This window comes from Hetaerina americana, unplaced genomic scaffold, assembly GCF_022747635.1.
Source record: "Hetaerina americana unplaced genomic scaffold, ioHetAmer1.1.p SCAF_10, whole genome shotgun sequence".
Taxonomy (NCBI): Eukaryota; Metazoa; Arthropoda; class Insecta; order Odonata; family Calopterygidae; genus Hetaerina; species Hetaerina americana.
Window position 1 is genome coordinate 50,225,948 of NW_027286070.1, and position 13,601 is coordinate 50,239,548.

At 38.0% G+C, this 13,601-nt stretch overlaps 1 protein-coding gene across 1 annotated transcript in view; it reads left to right on the forward strand.

Annotated features, from left to right (window-relative positions):
- The window catches only part of Wnt2 (Wnt oncogene analog 2), a 320,844-nt gene that overhangs the window by 283,214 nt on the left and 24,029 nt on the right, over positions 1 to 13,601 (forward strand). The window contains exons 3-4 of the mRNA XM_071597722.1: positions 3,688 to 3,835; positions 8,438 to 8,591. Of these exons, the coding sequence (XP_071453823.1) occupies positions 3,688 to 3,835; positions 8,438 to 8,591 (302 nt within the window). The remainder of the gene's footprint in view (positions 1 to 3,687; positions 3,836 to 8,437; positions 8,592 to 13,601) is intronic.

Genomic DNA, 13,601 nt, shown 5'->3' on the forward strand with positions numbered 1-13,601 from the left:
ATTTTTTATTTGTTGCTTAGGAGCTTATTTTATGTACTCAATATTACGCAAAAAATGTTTAAACATTAACTCACCAGCCATTCGTACCTGTTTCGTGTAATGTAAGTTTATATAATTTATTAATTTATATTTTTTTCTTAATTTAAATAATTTCTCTTTCTTTCTTCGTTACGATACTGATTTACTGTAATTAAATCAAATCAAAGAATTGTCTTTCAATGGAGATATTCTAATATGAAATTTACCTTTCTACTAGTGTCTATTATCAATATTTTTTTACTAACTTAGTGTCATAGTAAGCTGTTCGAAATCAAAAGAAAACAACATTATCATGATATTAGATATACAGATAGATAGTTGTCTTTATTTTGGGGTGAGATTGGGACTCTGGAGTCTCTTCTACCATTTCACCTTAAATATAAACCCATAAACCATGAATACATTAATCAACCCGAAGGTCGGTTTGGCAGGTGATAATAGAGTTCACCCAGTACTAAGCGCGATGGCGGGTGAAATTCACATCAGGGCCAGTTCCTTTCCCTGTGCCGGTTATGGTTTCCCAGGAAGATCTGGTGCCCGTAAAATCACATAGCTTGGGTGGAGCTGTAAGTGCCCAGAAAGGCTTGCCTGGGAATCGATTCCGGACGCTCCGGTCAGTAGCCCAACGCTCAACCCCCTGGACTACCGCGACCCAACCGCTAATATGTTATAATCATTTAAATTAGGTGGTATACGGAGAATAAAGCTAAGTAAAACTAAGAAAGTGGCGTATCCTGTTGGATCAGGCCTTTTAATGAGTATGAACGCAGTTAACTAAGCTCTTTGGAGAAGGAGCGTGCTATTAATTCGATGCAGTCTCCTAATTTTCAATCTCATAGGTTTAATAGACAATCTGCGAACATTTTTTCTTAATATTACACAAAAGAATACCTAGGTCAACGTAGGCAGGGAAATACTTATACACTTGCAGGCATTTCATCCAACCATTGACCAACTTATTGAGGCAAATAGATGTTCTCTGGGAAAAAAAATATTTCTGAGCGAGATTTGAAGTTAATTATTTAATTTTCCGTATACTTATGAATCTATAAATATAGGAGCTCTCGAAAATCAAGTTTTACCAGCGTCTTTAATCGCAGTACCCTAACGCTAACAAAATACGAGGGTCATCCGGAAAGTAGTACCCGTTCGTGCCGCATGAAGTGCTGACGACGCGAGTAGCCGCTGGACGAGGTCAGATAGCTTCAGTGGCTTGTCTGCCTTCTCTGAGCCAAGTTGCGTGACGCTAGCATTGCCTGTGTTGTTTCTGTGATTGTTTACAATGTTTAAAAAAATTGAGAACGCCGCCAGTTGTGAAGTGAGGGCAGTGATTAAATTCCTCAATGCAAGAAACGTTCGCCCATGTGATATTCATCGCCAATTAAAGGAGGTGTATGGAGACAATGTAATGGACGAGTCGTCTGTTCGGCGGTGGTGTCGCAACTTCAACATGGGGAGGGGGAACACACACGACGATGAGCGTTCGGAGAGACCGTCTGTCATTACAGACCAACTGGTGAGCTCAGTTGACGAATTCGTGAGGAACGATCGGCGCGTCACAATTGATGACATCTGTGAGCATTTTCCCAATGTTTCTCGAACAATTGTTCATGAAATTGTTAAACACCATCTGCATTATGCAAAAATTTGTGCAAGATGGGTCCCTCGCGTATCTCAATGAGCTGGCGGCGAAGGACTATGCAGCAGGAATACAGAAACTTGTCACACGTTATGACAAATGCCTTAATTTGCTTGGAGATTATGTTGAGAAGTAGTTTAAAGTATCCTCTTTCAAATAAAATTTTTTATGTTTGTTAATATTTACTTTTGTGTCTTTATTTCACGAACGGGTACTACTTTCCGGATGACCCTCGTAGGCTGGTCACAATTATTCAATAAACCGTTAATACGACCCCAATATGATATTCATGGTATACAATTGTGTTAAACTTGGTTAATATGGAAAAAAATGAGATAATATACTTTAATTTTCAATGAAGAATCATTATTTTAACAATTAGTTTTCATAGAGTTCCGATTGAGAGCAATACGGCATTCTATTGGAAATACTAGAATTAATGATTATATATATTTTTATCAAATTTTATTTTTATTATTATTTAAACAATAAAACCTACTAGTTATTCAAAAAATGAACAATGTTTATATGCTCCTAAACGTTTGCATAAATGGCTGAAATTGATTATTAGAACAGAAGTTACTCTCGTCAGAGATACAATAACAGTACCAAGTAGTTCTTATTCTTAGGTTTTTTAAATGTCTCAAATTAAGTCTTTTATACATTTGGCTCTATAAAATTCAAACTCTTAGACGTAAATTATTTACAAAAGTAGATGCAATACTGTTGCTGACTTCCAAAGGAAGTAGTTTACGATAAAATTTAAATGTAATGGGAGAAGTTTACTGGATTGTGGTGTTTTCTTATTTACTCTTCATAAGTTACAATTTCAAAGTTTGTAATTGACATTTTACTAATGCTTCCCAATTATCACAATATTATTTCATGCATTAATTAATGCCATTTGGATTACAATGTCCTGATTTTCACATCTATTAAGTTCTATAAGCGAATGCCTACAGTATCTCTTCACAAAATGTTCAATTCAGTAACAAAAAGATACGAAGAAGGCAAAACCGATAAATACGACCACGAATTAGTTACCCAGGTATTTCGTAATTATTGTCAAATAAATATTCCTGATCGAGAGATTGAAGACCGAAGAAAATATGATGGAATTAAGTCTAAACGTTTTTATAATTTTAATAATGAAATAGGTATCACAATCACACACCAATGAAAATTAAAAACGATGCAAACGGATGCAAGAGACAAAAATAGAGAGCCCCGGTTAAAATTAAGATGAATTAAAATAAATATTCCATGGTTTTTCCATTCACACGTGTGTATTACATAAAGTCTCTGGGCGTGCGTGCGTTGGAAGTCTTTTGAAGATATCCGCTGGAATTACTCTTCGAGTACATCAGTTGCTATTCATGAATTGCCCAGTCTCTCCCAACTACTATTCAATTTGATTTCTCATGAAAAAAGCTTTAAATGCTAGCCAAAACGTATGAAATCGCACACGCTGAGTAATGCAGACTCCAAAGAGATAGGCTCAAATGTTTTATCCTATAAAATGAATTACGAAAACTTGGTGATTATACAGAAAACTACATATATATATATATATATATATATATATATAATCAAGTTTTACTTTTTCATTTCCATCTGTACTTATTCACGCTCACGCGGAAAAATTTCCGATATGGGAATTGGAAGAACTCAAAAGAGCCCTTCTTTAGCAATTTGACTCTTGTTTAATTAATTAAAATAATAAATCGAAATATTCATCCATATGTGCTAACTCTAAATTCATTTTTTCATATATTATTCAAGGCCAGGACTCTTATGGCAACTTCATCTTGAATCAGTGTTGATATTCAAAGTTTTTTATTAAAAAAGTATCAGACACTATTGCTGGGGCCAGCCTTAATCAGTTCCTGTTGTGCATTCATTTACCTCCGCCAGCTCCCATCGGAGTATTCGATGAGAGCTTTTTCAATTGCCTGGTGACATCCCACTCATCACCTGTCTCTCTCTCTTTCTCTCCCGTCTCCACGCAGGGAGCCGCGAGGCGGCGTTCACGTACGCAATCACGAGCGCGGGGGTGGCGTACGCAGTGACCCAGGCGTGCAGCCGCGGGAACATCTCTGGATGCGGGTGCGACCCGATGGTCGGCGGGGGATATGCGGGGCGGCGCGGGAGAGGTGAGTTCACAGTTATGAATGGAAGTGAGGACAAGGGGAAGAAGAGGAAGGAAGAGGACTTCAGAAGAAAACGTAAGGAATTGCTAATTTGCGTTGATATCAAATCCATATTTAGAAAAAGGTGATGGTGTCAACTGAGCTTTACTCTGAGAAGGCAACGCCAGAAACTGTAATGTTCAGAAATAGTATGATCATATAGTCGTATATGTGGTTAATAAAGTGGTCAGAATATTTTCTTTCCTAACTTGCTTACCTGAATGGTTTTTTTGAGATGGTAAAAAATAATGGTAACTGCTCCGCGTACTTGCAGGGGGCTATTGTCATGTGAGCAATCTAATGCCGCCTACATAGAGACATATTTGAGAGGTGGCACAAACAAACTGAAAATTTTAGTAGCCACGTGATTGAACGTGTGCTCTCCACTGGTTTAATCACAACAATATAATAAGTGGCCACGCTGTTCTCATTCATTAACATTCATTTCGCATTTAGGTATCTGAATATTTTGTTTGCAAATGTATCAAATTTATTCCAGAATTGAATGAACAGCTTTTAGCTATCATGTCTTTGATTTTAATAAATAATTATTGTACATTTCACATCGCGATCTTGCGGTGACAGAGCTTTGTTTGTAAGCTCATTCCCGAATGCATTCGATTTTTACTTTCAAGATGTAATTAAAAAGAAGGGATTTTTGACTGTCAAGTCCCGTAACAAGGGATAGGGTATATAATAAACAATGCGGGCAGAGTTAATTTTTGGGGGTCCAAATGACGAAAGCGCTGTCCGTAGCACGACTTCAAATGCTATATTGAGCATGTATCTACATAGGATTTGCTAATCAGACGACACTTGGAATTAATAATTAGGGGAGATAATAGAAACTCAATCATTCACGTCAATCAGGTGGGAAATACTTAAGTAGAATCAGCCCGAGGAGGAAGGGTGGGCGTAAATAAACTCAGCTGTCAGTCGCCGCCTTTAATAACTACTGCTAACTATGCAACAATTTTAGAGTGTAAAAATTATTCACTTTGACCGAAATCCCGGTCAAGGTGAATGATTTTTTTTACAACTCTGAAATTGTTGCATTTTAATGCATATTAGCGGATGACTCCGCCAAAAGTTACCATGGCGGAATCTCCTACAGTTTCTTGGAATTGACTTCCAACTAGGAATGGTAGACAGAAGCAAAACGTTAACATTATCCTGCTCTTAACGGAATACGTCATGGCTTCCAAAGTGTAACGTCTTACCCGACGGACGCGCTCAATAGATTCTCATCACAAGTTTTATGACCTCACTGGAAAATTATGCACCACAGGAAGCCTAATTCTGTCTTCGGCTTGAAAACCAAGTGATTTACCCATCGAACAGGTCCGATTGATGGAAAATTTATTCCTTACACTCCGTTACTCTTGAGGATCAGGCAGATTACTGTTGATGAGCAGAAACGAAAAACGAGAGATAAAGAGTTTGAAAAAAGTTGATTACCTAATTGCGTTACATAAATATTATGTAACTAATTAATAACAGAAGCAAAAGCAAAACGAGTGTCTGAGAAGCTGTAGTTTTTTTTCTAAATGGGAGCTTGGCGGTATAGAAGGTAAATTGTACAGCTTGTAGAAGGTAAAATGTGATGTAATAACCTCCGAAAACAGAATTTCACTCTGACTCAAGTGAAATTTGCCGAATGTCATGAGGACTGACTGCATAGCTGTATAAGCGTCTTCAATTGATCATCTGAGGGCATCTATTGAATTGCTGAAGCTAATATTCCCTTGCCATGGTTGTTCTCATTTTTTTATGCCGTCTCACCAAAATTAGTCATTACTTACGTGATCGAACTTAAGAGATTTTCGTGGAGACGTGGAGACGATTTTCTCTTCATACAGTGGATTTCACAATCACAAAAAATTTTTGAAATATATGAATCTACTGATTCAAAGTTTATCTTCATGATCTCTCTCATTACTATTCAAGTTTCCCAACAATAATATGAAACTGCAGTTGAATAAACCCAAAAATGTATACCACAGCTAGTGGGATGGTGGTAAAATTGTAGCAGATAAAATGTACGATCTTTTGCTCTGAGCAGTACACCATTGCTGCAGTTTCTGCGACATCTCTCGCCTCAAAACTTAGCGATCGTTCGTTACGGAGGAGGAAGTCGTAATTAATTAGTACCGCCAATACCGACACTGGTAATCTGTTGAAGTTCATGCGGCCATCCTAAATTTTACCCAATGGGTTACACCCGCAGGCAAGTGGCAATTGTAAACAGGCGTTGAAGTCTCTTCAAGACCTGGGAACATGGGCGGGCCAAGGGAGGAGCTGGTCCGCGATCTCTCGTGAATAAGAGAGCAGGCGCGCGTGCGCAAGGACGCATTCAACGGTTGCGCGCGCCGCCGCGAGTAAACGAAATCTTTTCCCGTCATTTGCGCCTTATTTATTCGTCCCCCCGCTAAGGGGAAAGCCAGCGATCCGCGTCTGTCCAGCCCTTTTTGCAGCAGAGGGCGTTCTCCACCCTCGCTCGCCTGGACTTCGATGCCATCGGGGGCGGGGGTGGAAACCAAGGCAGCATAGAGAGCGCTACCGATCGCCCCTCCCCCAAGACATATAGGCACGGTGGATAAACCGCCCTCCCCGCGAACTGATCGATGTGCCCGCTTAGAACCTGGTGAGCATTGTCCAAGAGCAAGGCATTGATCACGCATATCTCATGCCATGTCACAATGAGGACGCATGCGAGATGGTAAAATTATGTGACCAAATGGTCAGTGCGTACACTTTCTCGAGCGTACACGGAACGTGACTGCACAGCTAGTGATGATAAGAGTTTAATTTTTAGCTGCCTTCTGTGCAGGGACACTTTCATGGCTTATCGCTTGGGCGTAACCCCTCCCTATTCGTTTGATAGTCGGAAATGAAATAGTTTTTATCCATTTCGAGTTTCACTGTTTAGTTTAGTAAATCCTTATCGTTATTTACATTCACGTCCTCACTGTAAGTATGCTAAGGATGCATTTTTTATGCATAAGTCTTTAAATCAGAGGGGGTAGCAATTACCATATCCTCCTCTTCTAAAATGGCGCGTCTTTTTCTGCATAAACTCATGCTTGAAAATTTTCTAGGGAAAAATATTATTCCTGCGGCCGTAACTCGAGCAACGGATGAGCAGCTTGCCGCGTGGAGTTGCCAAGTTGTTGCTCCGACCCATCTTGTTTCGAGGGAAGTTTACAAGATGGTTAACTAATAACAACTAATTGTTTCCACTTAAAGTCAAATCGTATAGTACATGTAATTCATTCGTGTTTGATAAGTAGCCAGTGTAATTATGGGCGCCAGCCAGTTGGAATCTATTCTAGGGACTAAAGATCAGCGAAGCTCTCTCATTAATCATTCCCTTTTCCACCGACTCCTTTTCCAGGGATGTAATTTTCTCCCAGAATATTTTCTTGGTAGAAATGAATGGCTGGAATGAATAAATAACTAGTCGTAGTTCTATGTAACCGCTTTGTATCTCCGTGCCGGCGCCCATGGACGAGCTGCTGTAGATCACGCATTACTGCAGGACAGCGACGTGCATGTATACTATCTACAAAAAAGTTGGTAGAGGCGACAACGTGCATATGGTTGAAATTACCATATGCACTTGGTATACGCAGATAAAATAAATCTTTTGATATGACGAGGGTTTCAGCAACGGATCTTCGAAATGCAGTAAGTTCATATTAAATAGTGACAAGATATATTTTAGCATGTGTATCAGGAGGTAATTTCAGCTCTCGTCACGTTACGCCGCCAAGGCAAAACTAGACAGAATTTCCCCGACATCGGATAAATAGAAGAATTTATGGGCTGCAGCGAAACGTCTCGAACTCAACTTTGTGAATAAATGATTGGAGGAGAAGATGTCGACCACAGTTAACACAAAAGAGAAAGCTTAAATCTTATACACTGCCTCATGCGTCACGACCTTCAATTTGGACATCTAAGCTAGCAGCAGGAGGGCGATCTATCCAAGCCTTCTAGCAGGAGTTGTAACAAGAAAAACTTTGGAGGAGTGAGGGTGTCAGAAGGTACCGTGTACACTCTTATTTTCTCAAGCCAAGGCCCTAATGTACATTCTCCCATGAATTTATTGACCGTTAATAGGCGCGGTATTCCGAACAGCCAATAGCCTTTTCGGTTCAAAGTAATCCACGTTTGGAGGCAGACATGAGGCCATGTCAACTAAGCCCTCGGGTGGATCTTAAATGAGTACCTCCCTGCTGAACCAGGTCTTTGCACCGTCACCGCGTATAATTAGCTCCAAGCAAAAGGTTCTACGATAAGGATTGGATCGCATGCGGGAGGGAGTATGCATACCCATTCCGAAACGTCCCGCTCCACAACGGAGGCCGCACCGCCCGACATTGCATCCGTACACGACGTAAGGATTAAACGTTCGCCGTGTTCACCCTCCCTCTAATGGGTTGTTAAAAGAATTTTGCTCTTGTTCCCCTGCAGGTAAGGGTGTCGGCCACAAGCACAAGGGGGTGGATGGCCGTTGGGGGCAGTGGAGCAACGGGGTGGGAGGTATGGTGGGGGCGTGGGGCTCGAGCAACAGCAATACTGGGGGTGGGTGGAAGTGGGGCGGTTGCAGCGCGGACGTCGGATACGGCATGAGGTTCGCACGGAAGTTCGTGGACGCCCGGGAGATTGAGGGAGACTCAAGAAGCCTCATGAACCTACATAACAACAAGGCGGGGAGAAAGGTAGGCAGTGCGCACTACGACCCTAGAAGAAATTCTCGGTGTCTGAAAGGTAATAATGTTAATAATGAATCAATGCTCTAACACTCTGCTACTAGATATTGTTTATTTACCCGGCTGGTTTCCTTCCACTACATCCTGAAGATGATGTAGGGCATCGATACCGATCCTGTAATGAATCATTATCTAGTGGAAAATTGTTCTGATTTGTTCATTATTATGTTTGAATTCCACCATATCACCCCAGAAACTACGTAATTGAAGTGAAATTGTACCTTCAACATCTGGTATCTTGGTCTTGAAGGAGTGTCAACCGCACGATCTGGTACGTGAAAGGGTACTTTGGTATAAGAAAGGTATATACCACATAAGTGATGCCTGATGATGCATATTTTATAAGCGTTCATTTATGCTTAATTATAAACTCTTACGTTATATATTGAGTATATATCCAAAATATCATTGGTAGATGTCAAAAATTAATATATTTAATGGAATGAAAATGTTTTGTACCACTCTGAGCACAAAGTCCGCCTATATTAAACTGTATAACATTGCGTGAATTAGATATTATTCGTTCTTCCACCTTTCAGCTTCGTTTGGATACATGCCCATGTAAAAATTCTAGTCCTTCGGTTTGCTTTAAGGTACGTTTCCTATTGATATCCTACTCTATTACAAATCAAAAGGATCTTCTATCCTTTCATTTTCAACTTTATTTGCCCTCCATATCTGTAAATTTATACCTATTTTTAGGATCTGCCATCATTTCTTCCTATCTGACATTCCTAAGAAATAATGCGAGTTGGATTTCTCAAAGTGAGCTCAATTCTTTTAGTTTTGCTCTGCCATCTACTGCCTTTTATGACTTATAACTAATAAATGACTTAGTTCACTCCACTGTTTACTCCGTCATTTCTCATTTTAGAAAAAATAAAAGTTCTTCCGGTTTTAAAATTGAGTGCTACAATTGATCTGAAATTAAAGATATTACATATATTTTCTTTTGAAATAACTTTTGCAGATATTTCTTGGCTAATGCCAGGTTTTGGTTGGAAGTGACTTTGCTTGTTCAGAAATAGTCTCAAGAGATTTAAAATAATCACACGATGCCCTCAGAGTATCGAGTAGAGCTTTATTTTCCATCTTCTAAATTTACTAATCATGAACTTTTTTTCTTACATCATCATCGTTTTTTGAATGAGTAATTCGGAAGAAAAGTATAATTTTTTAAACCTTAAACTGTAATATACAAATAAATTACTAAAACTAGTGGTGTATTATTAAAATAATATGAATATAAAGGAGCACAACATTTAAAAAAAAATGGACTGGAAATCGCTCGAATCAAGGAGCAAGGAAGCACGCCTGAAGTGCATATAACAATCTTCTATTGGGGATGGTGCGTGGATAGCTATTTCAGTAAGGTTGGAAATTCCCTATTATCTGGGGTGGAACGACAATATTTTTAGGATTCGCGAGGTCATTTTTCTAAGACAAGAAAGCAATCATTTTATAATCACAATATACGAGATTAAAATGCTTCACCCAAAATTATCCTAGAGCCCTTCCCAAGTAACATTTCGACGTTTATGAATAGACTGAGAAAGAATTGAAGAATTTTTTGTGAGTTAATGTTGCTTAAGTCTAGGCATATATTTTTTATACATTTGTATTACTTAGTTTTTGCTAACTCATATTACCATCCACGATCAAATTGTTGACCTATATCAATTGTATAAATAATAATATAAGACCCACTAAACAATAATACTGAAAGACAATTAATCATCTTAGGTCATCCACTTCTCAAGCAGGCTCAGCAACGTATTGTCACTTCATTCCCCACCGTCGCATTTTCTCTATCGTTCTCTTCCTTTCTCCGAAATGAATTACCATTCTCAAGTCTCTCTTCGGGTCTTCTTGCAGGATCATCTTCAATCTTCTTCTCCCCTTTTTTTCTTTCTTTTAATGATGTCTTTCGTAACTTTCGTTTGCAAACCGTCATCTCAAACCACATGCCCTATCCAGTTCGTTTTTCTCTTCCTTTTGGCCAAAAAGAATTTTCTTTCCCTTGATATTTTCCGTAGCTTCCTCATTCCTTGTCATTTTTTTCCAAAGGATCTTCAACATTTGCCTCGGTAGCCACATCTCAAGAGCTTCAATTCTATTTTCCCCAGTTGTGTTTCCTATCTTAACTTGTGAGTAAAATTACCCCACCGTCGACTTGTGTCTACTACAAAGCGGCACCTGCTAGTATTTCCTTCATAAACCATTGTCAATATTAAATTCTAAACTATAATCAAAATTCATTGATTATATATTTTTACCTATTATCGGAACTGAAAATAAATATATTTAATGGTATGAAGATTTCACATATATTTTGTCAACGAATTCTGTCGAAAAATGATCAGCGTTCGTTATGACAACTTCTTATATTACTTACACCATTTTCGAAAAGACTTTTAATTTGAAACTGAAGAAAGAGACTTCTCTTTCCGGGTCTGAGCATGATATTTAATCCTTCAGCGTTTTGATAAACCGGGTCAGATATAATTTCGAAAGCTATAACAAATTTCCCAATGATGGTTACGTTCCGTCGATTCTACATTCGAACGGAGTTTTTTTCCGCCCCAATTTCATCGCCTCCTGTAAAGGGCACGATATCGTAAGAACTTCCCCCTGTGTACTTCACACATTTGTCAAAAACAATAGTTAATATTTTTGTCACTGTTAATATGGGATTTTTCTTGCGCGTGTAGAAAACTGTAAGGCGGTCTTGTAAAAAGTTTTTCATGAATATAATATAAGTAGATACTCTTACATAGATAACTTTTTATCTTTTGCTAATTAATTTTAAAGCTTGATATTTAATTTTAAAAGGAAATATGAATAAATAGAAAGAGCTTAGTCGAAGACTTGAAAACCATCTTGTTCTCGTGGAGACGCTGCATCTAAACTATTTTACTGCCTTGTGAATTTCATGAAATATTCTACCACTCTACTCACTCTTTCTTTAAGGCCAGTAAACGATGGCTTTATGAGTTATTGTCTAAATAGAGACAATAAATGCGACCTTGGTTAGACATAGTATTATGCTCTTGTGGGGTCTCCAAGAGATCGTGACCCCTGGTCGTTTTTTAGTAGGTGTTTTGAGGACCCAAATGATTCATTCCACTCTATCCAAGCGAAAGATCACATAGGTGACCAGAATTTGGGAACACAGATACCTATAAGCACTTGGAAGGCATGAAAATCATTTTCTTAATTTTTCTAGTAAAATTCTACCATTCTTTATATGCGGACAAATATATTCACTCAAGAAATAATTTTTGAAACTTACATCTTTACCAATTCCATTACGGTCAAAAATTTATCTCTTTTGTGTCTAGTTATTTATACAAAGTGTTAATCTGGTTTCATGCGATGGGTCTCGTACACCTGAGGCCGTTCCAGATTCCGCTTAAGACTCAGAAATTGGTCTCAGGAAATAAGTTTTACCTTTTAACTCTGGATTTTCAGGGCATTTGGATGCGGCTCCAATTCGGGTCGTGACGTCCTCTGTTTGGGTCACGGTTCCAATTAAGTTCACATTCAATCAATTTTTCTGCACAAGGAAAATTTTAACTGTCCTTATTTGGTTTTGCTTTCCGAAGTATATCTGAAAAAACTGTTAATTGGCTCGTGAATTCGGTCGGTGACCTCTTGAAATGGTGTCACTCTCAATAAGGTCAGAAAACTGTCAACTGCTTTACTTCTCCATTTCCAATTTCTATTTACTTTCCCGAAAGCTAATAAAACCTTTTAATATTAGTACCGAATAGTAACGGGGAAGTGTGAATTACTGTATTCCACAGGAATCACTTTCACTATAAGATTTTAGACATTAGGCGTATTTAAGCGTTACTTCAAATAAATGCTTGGAGGCAAGTCTTTTTACGAGATCGTGTATCCTTCATAGGCTTCTCTCATCACTCGATCGTCGAAGAAATTCTTCATTTGCTACTCTGTCTATCGATTTTTTTTTCATCTTTTGCAAACCTTTCTCTGCTGTCCTCACATTCCAAATCTCATATTCGTATGAAATTAGAGGCCATATATAACTCAAAAAATCACTTCATTACGTCAACACTGGTACTGTTTCCCGCTAATAGTTGCTTCTGATAGAAATCCTTCTTTGCCGTACCTAAATTTATTATGTAGATTATATCCCTCTTGCTTCTTCCACACGAGTTTATGCGTCTATTACTTTGTTATATTTTTAATTAAATTCCTTTCTGCTATACGTTTTCATTTCCATTTTATAATACTATTAAATTGGTAGAAGATTGGATTATAGGTACATATATAGCCACGGCAGTCGGCAATGTGTATCCCTAAATATTGTGAGGAAAATTAACAGTGATCTTTATAGATAACTATAGAATTGTGCTGTGCTGCCCTACCACTGACTTCTTCTCTTTAGTAAGAAAGAATATAAATCAGAATAACTAACTTAACAAATAGTTAAATATATTGTTTGCATTGTGTTTTAGTTATTTTTAACGTATGCTGAAATAGTGTTAAAGAACTACTTTTACCTTTTTAAGAAATATAAAAATGTTTCAGAAAACCTAATATAAATTTAAAAAGCCTGCAAGAGTAAATTCGTTCTTGAAGTAAATGCATCAAGGTAAATAAAAAACTCAAATGTGTCTCATGAAATGTGGTATAATACGAGATATAACTGAAATTAAGTCCGTGTGTGCAGACATAGACTAGGAATGCAATATGGAGAAGTATAGCCTGGGTAAAATAATAAGGCTTGCGTGATACCCTTTCCACGTAAGGGGTTTAAAATGCAAGGTAATATATATTTCTACACCAGGTAATTTAGATTATAAAGCGGAAATTTTTAAATCCATAGATCCCTATCTATAAGGTATTTATTTGGACCGGCGCTTGCATTATATTTTTTCGATATTTAAAAATGCATTTTTTTTTAATATTTGTTGGCTGAATAGTGCAATC